This window comes from Calidris pugnax, unplaced genomic scaffold, assembly GCF_001431845.1.
Source record: "Calidris pugnax isolate Ruff unplaced genomic scaffold, ASM143184v1 scaffold8, whole genome shotgun sequence".
NCBI classification, from domain to species: domain Eukaryota; kingdom Metazoa; phylum Chordata; class Aves; order Charadriiformes; family Scolopacidae; genus Calidris; species Calidris pugnax.
The window spans coordinates 22582966-22602869 of record NW_015090830.1 but is presented as its reverse complement, the minus strand read 5'-3'; the positions used below and the strand labels follow the sequence as shown (position 1 = coordinate 22602869).

Here is a 19904-nt window from a genome sequence, read left to right as displayed (position 1 = left end):
GAAGGGGGGGGGGAGAGAAACAGGGAGCGGCGTCGCTTCCACCGCTCTGGAAGGAAAATAAATAAATAAAAAAACAAACGCAGCAGAGGATGAACAAAAATCAAAAGCTGTGAAAAGTCTAACAGTAAAGAATATCGGGGGGAGGTGACATCCCTTGCAATACTTTACCGATTTGCACAGTTAGTGGTGTAAAGTTATCAACTCAATACAGGGAAGGAAAAAAAAAAGAGTTTGATTTGTTGTTTTTTTCTCTCTTCAAGAAAAATACCTGACATAACGGAGAAGGTGGCAAAAACAAATAAGCTTAGTTTATTTCAGTGGCCCACAGAAGAAAGAATATAGCCAATTAAAAATCATACCTTTTAAAGCTTTATCTACGTTCCCTTGGATAATAATCCTGGGGGAGAAAACAAAAAAAACAAAACAAAACAAAAAAAGATATAGCATGAACAAGCAGAACTAATACACAGAAAGCCATGAGTTCATGTTATTGTCCAACAAGCATTCCTCCTCCATCTGCAGAAATCTATTTCTTCACTGAATTTCACTGAATTTTTAGAATTGGAAGGGACCATAGAGATCATCTAGTCCACCCCACCTGCCAGAACAAATAAGCTTAGTTTATTTCAGTGGCCCACAGAAGAAAGAATATAGCCAATTAAAAATCATACCTTTTAAAGCTTTATCTACGTTCCCTTGGATAATAATCCTGGGGGAGAAAACAAAAAAAACAAAACAAAACAAAAAAAGATATAGCATGAACAAGCAGAACTAATACACAGAAAGCCATGAGTTCATGTTATTGTCCAACAAGCATTCCTCCTCCATCTGCAGAAATCTATTTCTTCACTGAATTTCACTGAATTTTTAGAATTGGAAGGGACCATAGAGATCATCTAGTCCACCCCACCTGCCAGAGCAGGGTTGCCCAGAGCACGTTACTCAGGACTGCATCCAGGTGGGTCTTGAAAATCTCCAAAGAAGGGGACTCCACACCCTCCCTGGGCAGCCTGTTCCAGGGCTCTGTCACCCTTACTATTTCTTGCTCGGTTTGACCCCGTTAAAAGTGGCTACACATGCTGACAAGGTGGAACAGTCGCCACACATTCCCTGTCCTTCCCTGAGCTTCTTTTATAGAATCATAGAATTGCCCAGGCCGGAAGGGACCTCCAAAGGTCATCTAGTCCAACCCCCCCACAGTCAGCAGGGACACCCCCAACTAGACCAAGTTGCCCAGGGCCTCATTGAGCCTCTCCTTGAATATCTCCAGGGAAGGGGCCTCAACCACCTCCCTGGGCAACCTGTTCCAGTGCTCCACCACCCTCACAGTGAAGAACCCTCTCCTCATCTCCAGTCTAAATCTGCTCCCCTCCAGCTTGAAGCCATTGCCCCTCGTCCTGTCACTGCAGGCCTTTCTAAACAGGCTCTCCCCAGCCTTCCTGTAGGCTCCCTTCAGGTACTGGAAGGCTGCTATTAGGTCTCCCCGGAGCCTCCTCTTCTCCAGGCTGAACAACCCCAGCTCCCTCAGCCTGTCCTCGTAGCAGAGGTGCTCCATCCCCCTGATCATCCTTGTGGCCCTCCTCTGGACCCTCTCCATCAGGTCCATATCCTTCTTATATTGAGGGCTCCAGACCTGCACACAATACTCCAGGTGAGGTCTCACCAGAGCAGAGTAAAGAGGAAGAATCACCTCTCTGGACCTGCTGGCAACGCGTCTTTTGATGCAGCCCAAAGTCTTTTTTGTCAAGTCTTATGTATTTAAGTTCCTTCAGGCTTTTCCTCCTCCAGATTTCTGTCTTCAATCATGAGTTTAAAATTTTGAACGAAAAGAAAGAGACTAACTGGCAGGGAGAATAGTTTCGTAAGTTTCTCGATTTTCTTCAAGAGTTTGCTTAACGGTAAATTTCAGCTGAAGGCACAACTTATTTTTTTAATTGCAATCACTGTAAAGCGTTTTTAGAACAGATTATTTGATATCTGCACTAGTTCCATATGCGTGCACGAGATCTCTCCTCCAGAGGCAAATAAATATAGATTCCTGCAGCTATTCTAACAGATTTACTGATATAAGATGCAATCATCAAAGTCAGAAGTCAATGTATTTTTCCTGCACTGCCAAGCCGCACCTACAGAGTTTATGTTTCTCTTTAAAAAAATGAATGTTAGTAAATAAAAATCAGTGAAAGTGACTTTAGCCTAGACACAAACAAATCTTCCCTTGCCCTAGTCAGTTTCAGCCACCCCTCGTTGGTGCACACCTCTCGTGTGTACCAACACAGAGAGAGCTTCCATCCGGGTGGAATCACGCTGCTTTGCCCTCTATTTACCAACACCTGTCTCCAGTAAAGCCCAGGGCTTTTATCCCCAGGTTTGCACAAAGCAGAAGAAAACTAATATAAAATAAGAGTGACCCACCGCCCAGCTGGGCTCGCCTCAGGGGCACTCCTGTCCCGTACCCGCGGGGAAAGGCAGACCCCCGGAGCCCACACACAACCCACACACCGGGCTCGGCCCCACACACAACCCACACACCGGGCTCCCATCCCACCGGTCCGCCAAACCCTCCGGAGGCTCCCGCCGGAGGGGCCATCTCCCCCACCCGCCTTTCACGCAGAGCCCAGGGGAGGCCCCGCAGCAGCGTGGCGGGGGCGGGACGGCAGCAGAGACGGGCCGGGGAGAGGACCCGGCCGTCGCCGCCCGCAACCAGCCAGGGGAAGAGGAGGAAGGGCTCACCAGCGAACCCCGGCCGCTTACCACTGCCCGCCTCAGCTGGGCTCCGCCATCCCGGCTCCCTCGCCCCGCCTCAAGGCCCCGCCACGCGCAGCAGCAGCAGCAGCAGCAGCAGCAGCGCCAGCCCCACGACGGCGGCCGGCGGCGCCCAAACTCGTCCGCCCGGGCTCAGCCTCGCCGGAGCGGGGGCGGAGCGGAGCGGCGGGGACCTCAGGCCTGCCGGGCTCGGCTGCCAGAGCGCTGCGGGGGCAGAGGGGGTGTTCCATAACCGTGTCCGGCGCTCCCCTCGCTCCTTTCGCCGGTGGGCTGCCCTACGGGAGGGAAGGGCAGACGGGGGTGGGGGGGGGGGGCGGCCGTTAGAGCTTCTAACGGCTCCCCCGCGCGCCAGGCCCTCAGCGAGGGGAGAGAAGCGGGGAGCGGCGTCGCTTCCACCGCTCAGGAAGAAAAAATATAAAAATGGAGCGGCCCTGCCTTCATCCCCTGTAAGCCGTAAGGGGCCGGCTGTGGGGGGAAGGAGGGGGAGGACACCGCGCTACCGGCTGTGCGACCCGGAGCCGGGACCGGGAGGTGGCCCGGGGTGGTCTCTTGAGAGGGATAACCGGCTGCGGGGGCTCCTCGCCCTCAGAGGGTCCCGGAGCCGCTTTGTTGAGGCTGGGGGTGTAGGGAGCGAGGATCCGCAGGGCATTGGAGCTGCCCGGGGGTCCCGGGGGGGGGGCTGCGGGTGAAGCCGCGAAGCTGGAAACGGGATTTCCCTCCGTCCCCGGCCGTAAGCGGGGCGGGGGCACCGAGACACCACGCGTCCTCCCCACTCCAGTTTCCCCAGTCCCTGGAGACTCCCCGTAAGCTTAATTGAACATTAAGTCCAGCAGGACGTACCCGCTGGAAACAGTTGGATTCCGGTGTATCTGAATCCAAATGATGAGCTGTTGTGAGGCCGGTCACAAGCGGTGTGCCTCAGGGCTCAGTGTTGGGACCATTTCTGTTTAACATCTTTACTGATGGTCTCGATTAGGACATAGGATGTATCATCAGCAAGTTCGCAGGTGACACCAAGTTAAGCAGGGGTGTTGATTCCCAGGAGGATAGGGAAGCCCTACAGAGAGACTTAGATAGATTGGATCACTGGGCCAACATCAATGGAATGAGTTTCAACAAGGGCAAGTGCCAGGTCCTGCACTTGGGCCACAATAACCCCATGCAGCGCTACAGGCTGGGGGAAGTGTGGCTGGAGCTGCCTGGAGGAAAGAGACCTGGGGGTTCTAGTTGACAAGCGGCTGAATATGAGCCGGCAGTGTGCCCAGGGGGGCAAGAAAGCCAATGGCATCCTGGCTTGTATTAGAAATACCGTGACCAGCAGAAGTAGGGAGGTGATTGTGCCCCTGTACTCAGCACTGGTGAGGCCACACCTCGAGTATTGTGTCCAGTTTTGGGCACCTCAATCCAAGAGAGATATCGAGGTGCTGGAGCGGGGGCAGAGGAGGGCAACGAAGCTGGTGAGGGGGCTGGAAAACAAATCGTATGAGGAGCAGCTGAGGGAGTTGGGACTGTTTAGTATGAGGAAGAGGAGGCTGAGGGGAGACCTCACCACTCTCTACAAATACTTGAAAGGACACTGTAGAGAGGTTGGTGCTGGTCTCTTCTCACAGGTAATTAATGACAGAATGAGAGGGAATGGCTTCAAGCTCCAACAGGGTAGGTTTAGACTGAACATTAGGAAAGAATTTTTCACAGAAAGAGTGGTCAGACACTGGAATAGGCTGCCCAGGGAGGTGGTTGAGTCACCATCCTTGGATGAGTTTAAGAGTCGTTTAGATGTGGTGTTGGGGGATATGGTGTAGGGGAGGACTTTGTAGAGTAGGGTAGATGGTTGGACTCAATGATCCCAAGGGTCTCTTCCAACCTAGACGATTCTATGATTCTATTTATTCCGGTTGCAGCAACAACACTTTTTTATTTTCAGTCGCTAATTCTCTCAAAATACAATGCTTTTGTAACAGCAACTACAAAAGTAGCAGAAAAGTAGCAACTTTTCTGTTTAGTCTTGAAGGCACAGGTCAAAATATTTAACATTAGGTGGCTAAAGTTTCTGGAGATGCTTTTCCCCCAGTTTAGCGGTCATAGCAACTTTTCTGATAAATATTTTGGAAGACGTTAGTCTGGGTGTTTAAACTTGGATGGCTAAAGCTAGGGCTCTAAGCAGACGGATTGTTAAGTGTATACCTTCGTTACTCATCAAATGCTATAGATGGCGAGCATAATATTATTGCTTTGCTTTTAATATACACAGGTAACCTAAAAAGTTTACTCCATCTTTAACATACTTATTTTATATTGGGTGGCATACTTTGGAATATAAAAATCGCCATGTCTTGTAACTGAATTTTGAACATTACGTTGCTTTCTTTAGAAGGAGCCTTTGGAATCATTATTTTATTCTTCAGGTAACAGATTATAGTCTCCCTCAAACTGGAAGGATAGTGGATGAAAGCCCTGAGTGTATTCCATAATAGGCCTATTGGTCAGCTAGCAGATAAAACCTGGCAACTTCTACCTATGAATACCACTTCTTCTCCCTCTTCTTTTTCTTAAAAAACTGGTGCCTATTTTATGTCAGACTAATCTGACTACGTTCACAGGCAAAAAAAAAAAAAAAAAAAAAAAAAAAAAAAAAAAAAAAAAAAATTTTCACTTGGAACAACAACATTTGGACAGCCCCAAGGATAGCAATTGCAGTAATCATGAAAAAGTAATACTTTGTGCTTCTGTAGTCCCTCTCATCCAAGCATCTCGTGGTGCTTTGCAAACGCTGGCCCTGATCCTGCCCGTGCACATGGATCATCCAACACAGGAATTTATTCCACCGGGTTCAGGAAAGGGGGAGTGGGGTTTAATATTTTTCCTAGAACTTTTTTTTTTTTTTTTTTTTTTTTTTTTTTTTTTTTTTCAGTGTAAAAAGAAAAAAAAAAAAAAAAAAAAAAAAAGAAAAAAAGAAAAAGATAACAATGAGAACAAAGTAACAGGAGAGATTTGAAGAGGAAAATTGGGGCAGAAAGAAACAAGCACTTCATTTAGATCAGTGTTTAAGAACAAATCATTGTGGACAGGACTGAGCACTATTAATATCACCCTGGCCTCCTGATAGAGTCGTTGTTACAGCTTAAGATACATTTGCCTTTGCGATTGGTCTTTGTTTAAGCACACAATTGCTTTTCAGAGATACTCTCAGTGAGACAGTGTGATATGTAATTCATTATTTTAGCCCAAAAGAAAGAGGGGGAAAACATCTTAAACTCAGTAGACACATTAATCTATTTTAGATACCGTCCTTCATAGTATGGTGTAAGTAGTCCTTAGTGTGTTACCAATCAGTATTTTAACTGCTTCCTGATAAGGTTAACTGTTCTCTTCCTTTTTCTTTTCAGTTTCCCATATACAGATTTCTAAGTATTTCCCATGCACTCCTTGAACTGAATATCCCTGTCCTGAGAGCACTGCACTTACCCCACGGTTATCTTGACTAGCCAAGTGTTACTGCTCTGGTTAAACAAAACTGGGCAGACATCAGTGCTGTTTTATGTTTGACTAAAAAAGCAAAGCGCAAGTAGCCTGCCCAGAAATCTCCAGATGGCCGTGATTGATAAACCACTACTTGTTAAGGGAAGGCAGTGAGCTCCAAGAGCAGGTCCCAGGCAGGAATAACCCCGGAGTCCCGTACCTAGTGACATAAATAGGCCGTGCTGATCAGTTTCAGCATGATCCAGCAGAGTCCTTACTTTGTCCCACTGCCAAGAGTTCATAGTATCAAGCACCCCTTGTGCCAGCACACTCCTATTCAGTTCTAGGGTGTAGCCACACCGTGGAAGGCACCCTTTAAGTGCTTTTGAAGCTCACAAATCTAAATTGCTTTGTAATATATTCATAATAGCAAACCAAGCTGCACACAGACTGCTGGTAGTGCAGCAGGCAGCAAGGGAAGCAGATGATTCCCTATCACCTCTTGACCACAGGAAGAGAGTTTATCTATACCCATCTGGGTAAACTGCATTTTAAGATACAGTGGCTGGCAGTACAACTCACACTACTGGCCTTTTATAGACTGGTAGCATAGATGCTCCAGTTCCTTGAATATCCAAATAAGAGCTTTAGAATACGTCCTTCCCAAGTTGTCTGCATACTGTACTTCCTACTCTTCAGGAGTGGTAGACTCGAAGACACTAGCCTTGAGCTGGGTTACCACATTGTCACTACAGATTTTGTAGGAGTAGGTGGTTGGAAAAAACAAAAAACTACTAGGAAAATAAAATACAAACCTCAATTTTAGCTCCTGGTTAGTAGAAGATACATCCTTAGTTGTTCCAGAGCATCTCAGCTGGTGTTCTTAGGGAAGAGGAACAGCCAGGGATGCGGGAGCCCAGTTTTTATATGATAGCCTTATTCTCTGATAACTAACACGCAGTTCTGGGTGGAAAAGTAAGTGGGAAGGCATGCAGGAAAAAAAAATGGGTGAGTCCTAAAGTTAGGAACAAGAAATTAGATTTCTCCTTCCATTCCTACAGAATGTGGCTGCTCATTTGTCAGCAACATTCAGCGCCACTCAGAATTGATAGCCACCCTTTTTTTCTGTTAGATATGACACTTTCTCCCTTTCAAGTTTTAGAAAGGAAAAAGTGGATGAAATTTAATAAAGGCAACGCATTCTGCTGATCTTTGCTTAGCTGTAGGGTAATGTGCAGGCAGATCTTCCTTCAGCAAGAAAAGCAAAATGGGGAGATGAATTCTACTTGTTTATGCTCTTGTTAATATCACTCCATTGATTTTGCTGTACAGGCTTTTGGTTCACTTGATCTTGAGAACTGTTGGCATTGGAGCACCAAAGGTATTGTGCGTAACTGTTACATACAGAAAAAATAGGCATATACTGCTAAATTTGGTGCTTCTAAACATGTAGCAATGTCTTGTCCTACAAAAAGTACCCTGTCTTTCATACTTTCTACAACAAAAATGTCCATATCTGCATCAAGACAGTGGTGTAATTTGCTCTTTCAGGTGTAAATCAAAAAGAATAGAAAGCGATGGTGTCTGTCCTTTGTAGGTGGAGGAGTTCTCACCATAGATTCAAGGACAGGAACCTCTTTTTCTCCCCCTTTTTAAAAACTCCTCTCCTGTGTGTAAAGGAGCGGGTAGTTGCCTATCACTCAGGCCAGTTTTGACAGATTTCTTAGAATCCTTTTCCATCTGCTGGCAGCCAAGGAATGCAGGCCCCAATAAAACCTCCCTGAAACTAATATTTGTACGCTGAATAATGCTGAGGTACACCATGCTAGCTCAGGGGAGCAGAATTAAGTGTTTTAACTGGCTGAGTTTTTTTCCTCCTGCAAGGCAGCACATCCAAAGTTTACAAAGTAGATACAGAAAGCAGAAGGAAGAGGAGAGAAAATGACATGGAAACTGGCAATCAGTAGCAGATTGTAGGGGCGAATAAAAAGTGCTTATGGCAGCCGTAGGAGAGAGAAACTGAGGACAGGCCAGGGCACTATGACAGATAGGACAGAAAGAGGACATTTATTGTCATCTCTTCTTCAAAAGGAGAGCAGAGAACGCAGTCCTCTAGCCCTCCTTTATTATTTATTTGGAATGTAGAAGAACGGAGGATCTTTTCTGTAATCTTCCCCTCAGTACTGCTGTGTGCAGAAGTTAGTGAATAGACAGGTGCATAAAGATAAAATAGTTGCCTTCTTGTGTGCAGGAAAGATGACAAGACACCTATGACTTGCTCAGAACTATAGCATTTAAGCAAACAACCATATTATTGTGATTTTATTATCCTGAGGGTTTTGTTTGTTTGTTTTAGTAATTGATTGCCATGTATCTAGACAAGTGCAGCTCCAAGGCCAGAAAGGGAGTACAAGTTTGTAAACGCATACATAGCTGGTTCAAGAGACAGTTGGAGGTGTCTCAGGTAAACAGAACTTCTTTTCAAAGCTCTGGAGAGCTCAAGAGACTGCTGGACAGCTATCAGCAGAAAGGTTAAACAGATCCTCAATAATTGCAGTCATGTCCTTTAATCCTAGAATAACCGAATTTGCAAGGAGTCTGTTCATAATTCATATGGGGGGAATAAATAAAAATAAACCTGTGTTATCCTAACCTCTGGTTCTCCTACTATGTCTCTTTACGTGTGTCTGTTTTATTCTTGTTTCACTGTGGCTTAAAAAAAACCCCACTAAACTTATCGTTAGCATAATAAAAAATTGGAATTGAAACTTATCTGGTGTCAAATGAGTGTGAGCACTAATAATGAAAATAGTAACAGCTACGTTCCAAGAAACAGCGTGATAGGCACCAAGAGTAAGAATCATTTCAAAAGCTGTACACAGATCTAAACTCTTTAAAAAATCCTTTTTATTGATTCATTACCATACAAAATTTATTCAAATTACATCCATTTGAAGTGGTAAGATCACAGCTAGAGAACAGGTCATCCTTTAATAAATCTATTTACAAAACTCACCATAAAAGCTTTTTTTGTTGTTTTTGGTTTTTTTACAGTATTTTACAGAGGTTTTTTTTTTTTTTATAAACTAGCATACAATGCAAAGCTAAGTTAGATTAGTATTTTGCCCACGCACATTGGGACAAGTGTTTTAATTTGTACAAAAAAAGATGGTATTTGTTAGTCTTCATTTTTTCTTCCCCCGCAAAAGTGCCCCTTTGTCTTGCAAATCTTCATGCTCACACAACTTTTACTTTCCTCTTCCACAAGACGAAAACTTTAAATACTACAATTTTATTTACAGATCCACATCTAAAAAAACTCTTAAAAAAATTACAAACCAGCTAGAAAATATTCTGGCAGTGTTTACAAATTAATTCTATTGTACAAAACTGCTAGATAACTAAAGTGTGAGTTGAGAACATACATCAACTTAAATACAACTGCTGAATGATCTATGCACACATTTGTACATATAAACACACACTTAACACTGTTTAACAGTTCTTTACGTGTTGCCCTTTATACATGTTATATTCCAAAGCTCACACAGTCATACAGTGTTCTTGTTAGTACTGTGACTTCTGGCCTGTTCGTGTGTGAGCTTTCATAGCAGCAACTCAACGGTACCAGAAAACCTGCGTACGTAATATTCTACTACAGTACAAATAGTACTAATTTTCTGAGTATGTCAGATAAGTACAACAGTAATGCAAACAAAAGGATTATATGGGCATCATCTAATCAACATTAATTTAGCCCAGAACATGGCAACATATTTTACACTCAAGAAAAAAAAAAAAAAAAAAAAAAAAAAAAAAAAAAAAAAGAAAAATTATTTAAGACTTCTTAGAATTCCTCTCACGTTCAAAAAATAAATATTGGTACTATACTATACTACCAAAGATCTTCAAAAAATAAATGCAATTCATTTGATGTGGTACTTACAGTTATGTACTTTGGAAAAAAAAAATTAGTTCCATTTTGCTGGCGAAGAGAATTATAAAAAGCTGTAAGCAGAGGAAGCTAACCCACTGAGATAAATATGATATATCCAACAAACAAAGCTTGGCAGAAGTGTTTTCCATAGAGGGAAAAACCCACAGTGCATCTCTAGTAGGCACTTAACACAAAGCCCCACTTAGTACCACAAAAATTTATGTACCAGTTCTAATGCACATCGGGGGCAGTGAAATTGAACTGTGCATCTTCGTTCTAGTTTAAAAAAACAACCAACAAAACCTACTTTCACACACACACGCGCGCACACAAGCATTTTTAAAAATCTGCGATTACTATGAGAAGTGGCAGAACTTCATACTTTTCAATATTTGCAATATACACTACATTTACAGTGTATTTTTTTTTTTCTATTAAAAGCTTTTAAGGACATAAGTATTTGACCTCATAATGAGACATATACACAGCTCAAAATGAGCGTTATGACAGCAATTTAAACATTCCTACAAAGTAGCTGAAGAATCCCATTTCACTCTCTTGCATTACTTCATATTTACGGTCACTGCGGGTAGGATCCGTGTTGCGACACCCAAAAGACATGCGTTCTCTGCAGAAGGCACGGCCTGAAATACTATTATAAAATTGTTACTTAGGACTAAACCAGTTCCTCCAGCCCTTCTCCGTTAAGCCCACTGGTCACCGTAAGCAGAGACTGGGGGGGAGTGTGAAGACAAAACATTTAGGGTCACCTGCTTGCACTTGCCGAACTCACAAGGCGCCGGAGCTCAGGGTCAAGGAGAAGGCCTTTGCTGGAAGAACCTTCCCTTTGTCGTTTATGGTTATTTTAGGGAGTATTTAATTAAAATATCAGCGCTGTTCGAGAGCCTAGTTTATTTAATAATGCTATTTTATAGTAAGTAGGGGACAACTCTGAATGACGGCAGGTTTTTTGATTCCATTAAAACCACGCTTTAGGTACGGACAGCGTTTAAGAGAATCAGCTGTATATAAATTCATCCACCAACGAAGGAAGCTTCTCTAAATCGTAAGCATCAAAGAGGTCACTGATGCCTTCTTCATCCCCAAGGCTCAGCAAATAATCTTCCTGAAGCAGAGGAGGCAGCAAATTCACAAACGGTCCTTCAAAGTTTGAGGGAATTTGGTCCTCTGTCTGCTGGAGAAGGTTGGCTGGAGAAGCCAGTGGAGAGATTGTTGCCATATTTACTGAGCAGTCGCCTTGTCCTGAGTTAGCAGAAGCCACTTCTGTAAGAGGAGGGGGGGCAAAAATAAAGATGAGACGTTTAATCTCATTAGAAATATGAGACATAGATGAAACAAAGTAATCGCTGCATAAAGGGCTTTTCATAAACCATCATTCCAAGAAAAAATGGTCTCCATATAATTTCTAGCTTGTTTTTGATCTGTTACAAATGGCTTCTCGAAAACACCATGACTTTTTTACTGAAAAAATATTTTCCAACAACTACTGGGGAAAAAAAATAATAAAGTGTAGCAAGAGATGCCTATTTTTTGTTGGAATTCATAGTCAAAGTGAAAACTTTCTGGACAATGGATGCCATCAATGGCACCGCGTAGCTGCACGTACCAATACACAGAGATTTCTGCCTCTTGTGTTGAGACAAGTCTTTGCTGCTACTGTCCTAGTTGAAAATGCAAAAGGAACAAAATTGTTTGTTTCTTCAATATTGCATAAACTTATGTTACATAGTTCCATATGATATGCAAATATGAAACTTATTTTAAACAACCGATGCAGAAGAAAACATATTTCCTGCTACATAAAGCAGAAGGACACGGTGGAAAAAGGATGGCTTAGCTTTTCACTTCTTAGAAAAATAAAACAAAAAAAAAAAAAAAGAGCTGGATATCTGAAGTTCAAAATGAGATCCTGAATGAGAACATGAAGGAAGGCCATTAGCATCACAAAGAAATAATTTTACCTTTGGAAAAGGTTTTGGAAATATTCCCGTTGTGGTCCTGACTATAGGTTTTCATTGGACTGAGGGCATCGTTTTCCTCTGGGCACAGATAAACTTCAATGGGTCCTTGAGTACTAGATAAATGTATCAATGCACTCTGCTAACAAAACAAACATCAGTAGGGTGTTACACCAACAGACACAACAGAATATTGACAGTGTGGAGTAAATTCTTACTGGGGTGTGAGTGTTTGAATACATTTTTTACTAATGAAGAGAACCTGACATCCCCCCCTGCCCCGTGTATTTTTTTTTTTGAAGATGAGAAAGGCTTGGCTGATGCATCTCATAGACTGGAAGAGAACATCAAAGCTGTTCCCACCGTCTATAGTCCACAAATCTCAGAAGCTCAACATTCTCTGTGTTCTATCATAACCAGAGAGGTACAAAGGATTGAACTCCTAGCAATTTCTTACAACCATGACAACCTGGAGCATTCTGATGGAATGGAACTATGGGGATGCAAGTCATGGGTTTTATTCTTATTCATAACAATATTATTGGATTCATTTGTGTAACTGTTTCTGCTTAAAAGAATGCCAAAACATCCTTGTCAGTCACACAACAAAACCTGCAACACCAATTCACACTGAACTCAAATAGCTGTATCTAAGGTCACCTGTTTATCAGGGAAGTTTTTCAGAACAACAAGAACAACCCTGTGCCATTTTCTTCACCCAAACTTGTTTATGTAAGTCCTTCTGTCCCCTCAAGGCAGCAACTCTAATTTTGATGGTGTTTCTGAATAACAGGAGATTCAAAGTTGTCTCCAGAATTTACCTTTTCTTAACCTTCACGTATTGACATCCTTCTGTCCCCTCAAGGCAGCAACTCTAAATTTTGATGGTGCTTCTGAATAACAGAAGATCTGAAGTTGTCTCCAGAATTTACCTGTTCTTAACCTTCACATATTGACGCAGTACAACAAAATGACATAGATAGACAGATGGAAAATCTGCAAAGTTGCCCCAAGTTTTATGATGGAAAATCATAAGTGCCTCCAGTTAAGAATAAACCCACTCCAGCTGTATTGCATTAATAGTTTTTAAAAGTATGCGCACAGGCATTATATCCCTCTTTGCAGACTTGTTCCAAATACATTTTATTGTGCCCTTTGACAAAAGGTTCCTCGTATTATTTGCGTTCGGACAGTTATGTAGCATAATAGTCAGCATTTACGAGTACAGAGAACAAAAACTGAACAGGGATACCCCAGGGCAGAGAAAGCAGTTAAGGAGTACTTAGGGCAATGCTAAAGATAATTAGAAAAAAAGGAGATGGGAAGAGCAGGAGTTGGAGAAGGTACTGCTGAGTGACTGAGGTATGCAAAAAAGGACACTGAAATGTAACTGCAAATGAGGGAAATAGGACTTCTACTGCCTGCAGCTGAACGTTACATGTGTAAGTTGGGCATAGAGGATAAGGGAGGTCTAGGCACTAGCTTTAATGATGGTGTGCATCTCTCTCTACCCGCCTGATTTCTAAAAAAAAAAAAAAAAAAAATCAAAGCATAATGCCCAGGGGAAACAAACAGGAAAGCAAGCAGTGATAACAGCATATATTTATGGGTACTGACAAAAGATATCCCTTCCTCACTGCAGCAAAAGTGATTTATTCTTCCAAAACCTGCACCTAGGTTCAAAGGGGGAATTAAGGACAAAAGTAGGGGGGGGGGGAAAAGCAGGGATGCAAACTGTAACAGGGCTAAGGAAGTGAAGAGTAATCTTAGTAAAAGGAATGACAGAGCATCTGGAGTCTGTTCCTGCCCGCCCAGGAGCAGGTGGCCCTGGGCTCAGTGGAACCAGCCCAAGAGCAGGGATGAGGGAATAACGTAGAGGTATGAACACAGCAGGGAGGTTCCTGAGGTCTGGCCCTATGAGTAATTGCTCCTTGAGAGAAGAAATTGGGTAAATTGTTGAATCTCTAAAGCAGCAGCTGGTGCAAATTATTTACGTTTGCCCAACATACTTGGGTCTGTCGTAACAACTGAGGATTGTAATGCAGCTCACTTTTGCCACAGAGAAATAAAATCCCAGGAGCAGCTGAACCATGTGGTTCATAAACCATAAGAGGAATGGCAAAAAAGTAAAGCTACTTCCTGAGGAGATCTTCAAAGAAAAGCCACCTGTAGCATTTGTCCCTGCAACTGTGACATCAGGTAAGGGAAGGGAGAAGCAGCTAAGTTACCCTAGACATCTTACCTGGGATGTGGAAAAGAAACAAAACGAGGATGAAAGAACAAGAGCCAGACATCTCGTATACAAAAGCTGGCACTCAGAGAGACTGCGGCTTGAGCAGCAAGGGGCAACAGCAGAGGGATGCAGATGAGCACAGACAGCTTCAGAAATAAAAGTACTTACTATAAAATAGGAAAAGAAAAGCCCCATCCCCTATGGACTTTTTGATAGTAAACAAGAAGTGCACTAGCAGAACGCACCAAGTTTTACACAGGAAATCAGTGTCAATGAAACAAAGATGATGACGGAAGGAGGAAGGGCAAGAATAGATTTTATGAGTAAAACACAAGTTTCTACAATAACTGTGAAAAGAAAATCCTACATGAAAACATGTCCCAATAAATTAGGATATCAGTGACGTGAGTCATCAAGATGCTTAAGGCATTGAGCTACCCATGAACTTTATAACTAAAACTACATAAAGCTAAAAAAAATAAAAAGAGCTCAATCTCTTAAGAGATTTTACATGGTTACAAAGGAAGAGCTCTTCTTTACGTAAAGTAGGACAAAAGAGAATAATCTGTAAATAGTGTGGATTACTCTGAAGGAAAGCTGGAATTGAGAGAAAAGAAACAAGTAACGATTGCTTTGTGTAAAATGATTTTTAAAGATTCCCCCTTTAAAAAAAAACCAAACCTCCAAACTTTGTAAAACAGATGAATGTAGGACTTTATGCCAGTATAATCCAACTTGGGCATCAGTTACTGCAGTAAGACTCACAACACATTTGCTCCATCTATAGAAATACAACAAGTTGGCAGGAAAAGCCAGTTCTCCTTACCTCCACCGGGTCAGGCACTTCAAGTCTTGTTTCTGGAGGAGCTTTCACAACTATAACAGTTTGGTCTTTAAGGCCACTAATTTTTCGGATATCTTGATACGTGACATAAGCTAATGTAATCACTGTTAAGGAATTTTCCAACACAGCTTATAATATATTCAGGCTTTTGGAAGAGGTAGAATTCTTTCAATTATTTTTCCATTTTCTCATGGCTCCAGTGTTCTTCAGCCCAAGTTTTCTATTCTCTACATGGGTTGTGGTTGCAGTGAAACTGCCTGAGAATCTCCCTTTTTATCTAACAGCTGGGGCCACCACCGAGTGACAAAAGGGATTTCCCTATGCCAAGTCCTTCTCTCTCTTCTCCTTTACACACGTAAAGCAACATAAGCTAAAGCTCAACAACCCGCAATTACACACAGACTGGATGAAGCAAAATTCTTTACACACTTGCTATGAAAACACAGAGAACTGGAAATCACAGCAAAAAATGTAAAGGAATTTAGAGGTACATGTTGTAAAAGCACATACGCAATATATTTTTGAAGTCATCAATAAAATAATAATTTCAATTTTCAATTGGAGTTTTAAAAACCATTTATATATTCATATATTTATTTATTCATTTATATTTTAAGATTTTATTTCAAAAATCTGCTTACACAGCTACTTTAAACAATTTGACAGTGCAGAAAGTTGATTTTTGCATAAGCAGGGAACGAATATGAGTATTCTGCTGGTCAACACGAATCTGTCCAAATCAACGTGAGCGTTTTGGTGGGTCCTCGCGTGGTGGTGCCTCACGTACTGACCCGTGTGACCGAGGTGTCACAGAGCTTTTGGTTGCAAACTGTGAAACAGCCACGATCACACGCAAGCACTTCCAGCACTTTAGTTTTCCCTTCCGTGAACTATCTAGCATATTTATGCCACAGAAATAAAGAGCCTAATTTATTATTATACTTTTTTTTCAGGGGGAAGGGGGTGTAAATGTGAATAATTTTGGTAAATGGCTACTGTTGCCGTACAGTAAGACAAACTGCCCGAGGTCAAAACGCCAAGACATTTCACATCTGACTTGGACCAAATGCCAAGTAACAGGTCAGGGGGCAAAGCGACAGGTCAGCTTTCAGGGAAATGGCTTTCATCAGGGCTTTTACCGCTCCTTTAGAAAGGTTTAGTAAGGCTTGTACAGGCAGAGTACAAATTACAGCAACGGTGGCTGTCACTATATGAACAAAGGAAAGGCTTTCAACAAGAATCATCCTTGCTGTAGCTAAAAGCTCCCCATGCTCATGCTGGGCATATCCCAAAACACTCGAGGTAGCGATGAGTTACCGTCTGATTCTTTATATAAAGGAGATGGGGAAGCACACTCCTGGGAAACACACAGCGTTTTGGCACTACCTAACCACGAGGAAAAAGAAAAACATTTTCAAAAGCAGCAACTTCACCTTTAGAGATTAAGCAAAAGGCTTCTCAGCTCTGTGAGTGTTGGGTAGGTCACCTCATGTCACACCTTGGTGAGGTGAGCAGAAGACCATACCAGGATGCTCTCAGATTCATCCCCAGGTTTCATGCTTCCACATTCCTTTCTCAATAATGGCTACTATTATCAGGAAACTTAACGTGAGGTGAGCAGAAGACCATACCAGGATGCTCCCGGATTCATCCCCAGGTTTCACACTTCCACATTGCTTTCTCAATAATGGCTACTATTATCAGTAAACTTAAGAGTCACAGAAGGATTTGGGGAATACACCCTCCTAAATCCAAAAGCATGAGGCCAAGGTGCTGCTAATGCTGCTCCCCACCCCCAGGGCAGGGAACTCTACCACAGCAAACAGCACTAGAAATATGGAGAATTTTAATGCTCGGCTTTGTTCTGCTTAAATCCCTTCGTGGATCAAGGCAGTGCTGACCCTACTCCCTATGCCACTCGATGGTCTTGCTTTCATATGTGTTGAGATGCAAGCACAATCAAAAGACAGTATTTACACAGCTCACATCACATTTCACTGACTCTCCTGTAGCTATTTCCTACCCTTCAAAACATAAGATCAAGTCCACCTTATTAGATGCTCTTTACAAACTACTGTTAGAAGTAATAAAAGTTTTCACAACAGAGTTTAATAAACACTCTCTTCTGTTGCTCATAGGTGGAAAATGTAGTGAAAATAAGAATTTCTTGCTTAAAAGCAGTATTTGCAGTCAATATACCGGAAGTCGTATGAACCTTACACAAATGAGCTCTGCTATTACATCAAATAATGAAGCCTAACCCTATGCCACTCGATGGTCTTGCTTTCATACACATTGAGATGCAAGCACAACCAAAAGACAGTATTTACACAGCTCACATCACATTTCACTGACTCTCCTGTAGCTATTTCCTACCCTTCAAAACATAAGATCAAGTCCACCTTATTAGATGCTCTTTACAAACTACTGTTAGAAGTAATAAAAGTTTTCACAACAGAGTTTAATAAACACTCTCTTCTGTTGCTCATAGGTGGAAAATGTAGTGAAAATAAGAATTTCTTGCTTAAAAGCAGTATTTGCAGTCAATATACCGGAAGTCGTATGAACCTTACACAAATGAGCTCTGCTATTACATCAAATAATGAAGCCTAAAATAGACATTTTGAGAGCTCATAAAACCTTTATCTATATTTTATTATGTATTTTCCTCTCTGTGTCTGTTATGTATACACGTCAGTTTAATGTAAAAAAAATAAAAATAATCAAGTAATGAGTACACACACACACAAGTCTTTGTTACCCTGGCAAAGACTTTGTCTAGTGCCTTCATAATTACTGCACACATAAAAATGGGGTTTGCCATGGGCTCAAGAGTCAGAAAAGCACAGGATTTTGATGTTGTCACTCATGAATCAGCTAAATTCTTGGTTTTACTGTATGTGAACATGAATGTGAATGGGCTCCTTCATAGATTCTCTAATAAGAAGAATCTAAAAATTCATTGCAAGTTTCATACTAAACTGGCTCCCAAGTTTATTTTCCTCTCTGTGTCTGTTATGTATACACGTCAGTTTAATGTAAAAAAAATAAAAATAATCCTCTGCTATTACATCAAATAATGAAGCCTAAAATAGACATTTTGAGAGCTCATAAAACCTGTATCTATGATATTTTATTATAGATTCTCTAATAAGAAGAATCTAAAAATTCATTGCAAGTTTCATACTAAACTGGCTCCCAAGTTTATTTTCCTCTCTGTGTCTATTATGTATACATGTCAGTTTAATGTAAAAAAATAAAAATAAGTAATGAGTACACACACACACAAGTCTTTGTTACCCTGGCAAAGACTTTGTCTAGTGCCTTCATAATTACTGCACACATAAAAATGGGGTTTGCCATGGGCTCAAGAGTCAGAAAAGCACAGGATTTTGATGTTGTCACTCATGAATCAGCTAAATTCTTGGTTTTACTGTATGTGAACATGAATGTGAATGGGCTCCTTCATACCTTTTTCTCTCTTTTTTTTTTTTTTTGACATTCCAGAAGCATTACAGGTGCAAGTGGCTTAAATGACTTTTATATAGAACTACATTAAAACCCGTTATCCAACCTCTGGAAACGTCTGATGCTTCGTATCACATTACTCACAGGAATCCTCTTAGCACTAGAGCAGCACGGCAAGAAGAAGACCGACCACTTTTGAGGTCTTGGCGAAAAGGATATCTCTGATTCTCCGAGTCCTCTGTTAGCAGCTTGAGGTCCAGGGTGCAGCTTTGGATTAGCTCATCCAGTTTCTTCTCTTCCTGAGTCAGTTCGGTCACCTCCTTCGTGAGGCCTTGACGCTGTGCCAACATGCCACCGTCCTCCGACAGGCTGCAGCCCCTGCGGATACAAGGAAGGAAGACACCCTTTTGGCATTTGTAAACCTTGTCCCCGCACTACGGGAAAGGGAAGGGGCAGGGTTTCACACCACAGCCCAAGTCCTTCGCCCCCCTTTCTCCCTACACCTGCCCGTAGCGAGTCAACATCAACGACGCTTTCCAGAAAAAGCATCTTTTTCTCATGACAACACATTTTGGAACTGCCAGCAAGATGGAAAAGTCGAATATCTCTAAGAGCTTACAAAATCTTGCTTTTAACTCCCCTCTCTGCTAACACCCTGAAAAAGACCAAGGAAGGCAGTAGAGATGTGTACCCAAAAACTTACTCCACTTGCACAAGCAAATGAGTTAATCCAGTATCCAGACAAAACGCTGGGTTCTAATTTCCCTGACAAATGCTATTTATACACTGAAAACTTGTCTTAACAGAAAAAGAAAGCTTTATCCTGACAGAAGGCATTTTGGATGACTGCTTGGAGCAAAGTGTTAGAATGGAAGGTGGGAGAAGAAAACCACTGCTGGTCTGTGACAGCGAAATCAGCCAGCAGGAATGGAAAAGGATAATGAATACTCACATCCACTGAATGTTGTTTTTGGATTTTTTCTTAATGAGATGGATGCCTTCCAGTACATTGGTGATATCGTAAATCCTCCTTTTTTGCACCTTGAGGACCTCAGCCGCTCTGTTCAAATCTAAGACCCCATCAGGAGATTGGCTCAGCAACTGAATGAACTTCTTTGTAAGAAGGCCAAGTGATGTATCATACCGAGTCTTTTCTGAAGGAGATTTTGGGGCTTGGAAAGGAAGAAAAAAAACCAAACCCAGATAAATCAAGTTTCT

General features: G+C 42.1%; 2 protein-coding genes across 7 annotated transcripts in view; both read right to left on the bottom strand.

The window, feature by feature from the left end:
* The window catches only part of CDKAL1 (CDK5 regulatory subunit associated protein 1-like 1), a 428699-nt gene extending 425868 nt beyond the window's left edge, over positions 1 to 2831 (bottom strand). Inside the window, exons 1-2 of one of the 5 annotated variants that reach the window (XM_014941103.1) lie at positions 2755 to 2831; positions 672 to 709 (exon numbers count right to left, since the gene is read on the bottom strand). The gene's annotated coding sequence lies outside the window, so the exon portion shown is untranslated. Of the gene's footprint in view, positions 1 to 359; positions 398 to 671; positions 710 to 2754 lie in introns of those variants that run through there. The other 4 variants (XM_014941102.1, XM_014941105.1, XM_014941106.1 and 1 more) reach the window with 4 other exon arrangements.
* A 7205-nt stretch (positions 2832 to 10036) lies between these two features.
* The window catches only part of E2F3 (E2F transcription factor 3), a 41960-nt gene continuing 32092 nt past the window's right edge, over positions 10037 to 19904 (bottom strand). The window contains exons 4-7 of one of the 2 annotated variants that reach the window (XM_014940733.1): positions 18906 to 19064; positions 15201 to 15315; positions 12145 to 12283; positions 10037 to 11446 (exon numbers count right to left, since the gene is read on the bottom strand). In XM_014940733.1, the coding sequence (XP_014796219.1) occupies positions 11181 to 11446; positions 12145 to 12283; positions 15201 to 15315; positions 18906 to 19064 (679 nt within the window). In that variant the 3' untranslated portion in view covers positions 10037 to 11180. The remainder of the gene's footprint in view (positions 11447 to 12144; positions 12284 to 15200; positions 15316 to 18905; positions 19065 to 19904) is intronic. The other variant, XM_014940734.1, reaches the window with a different exon arrangement.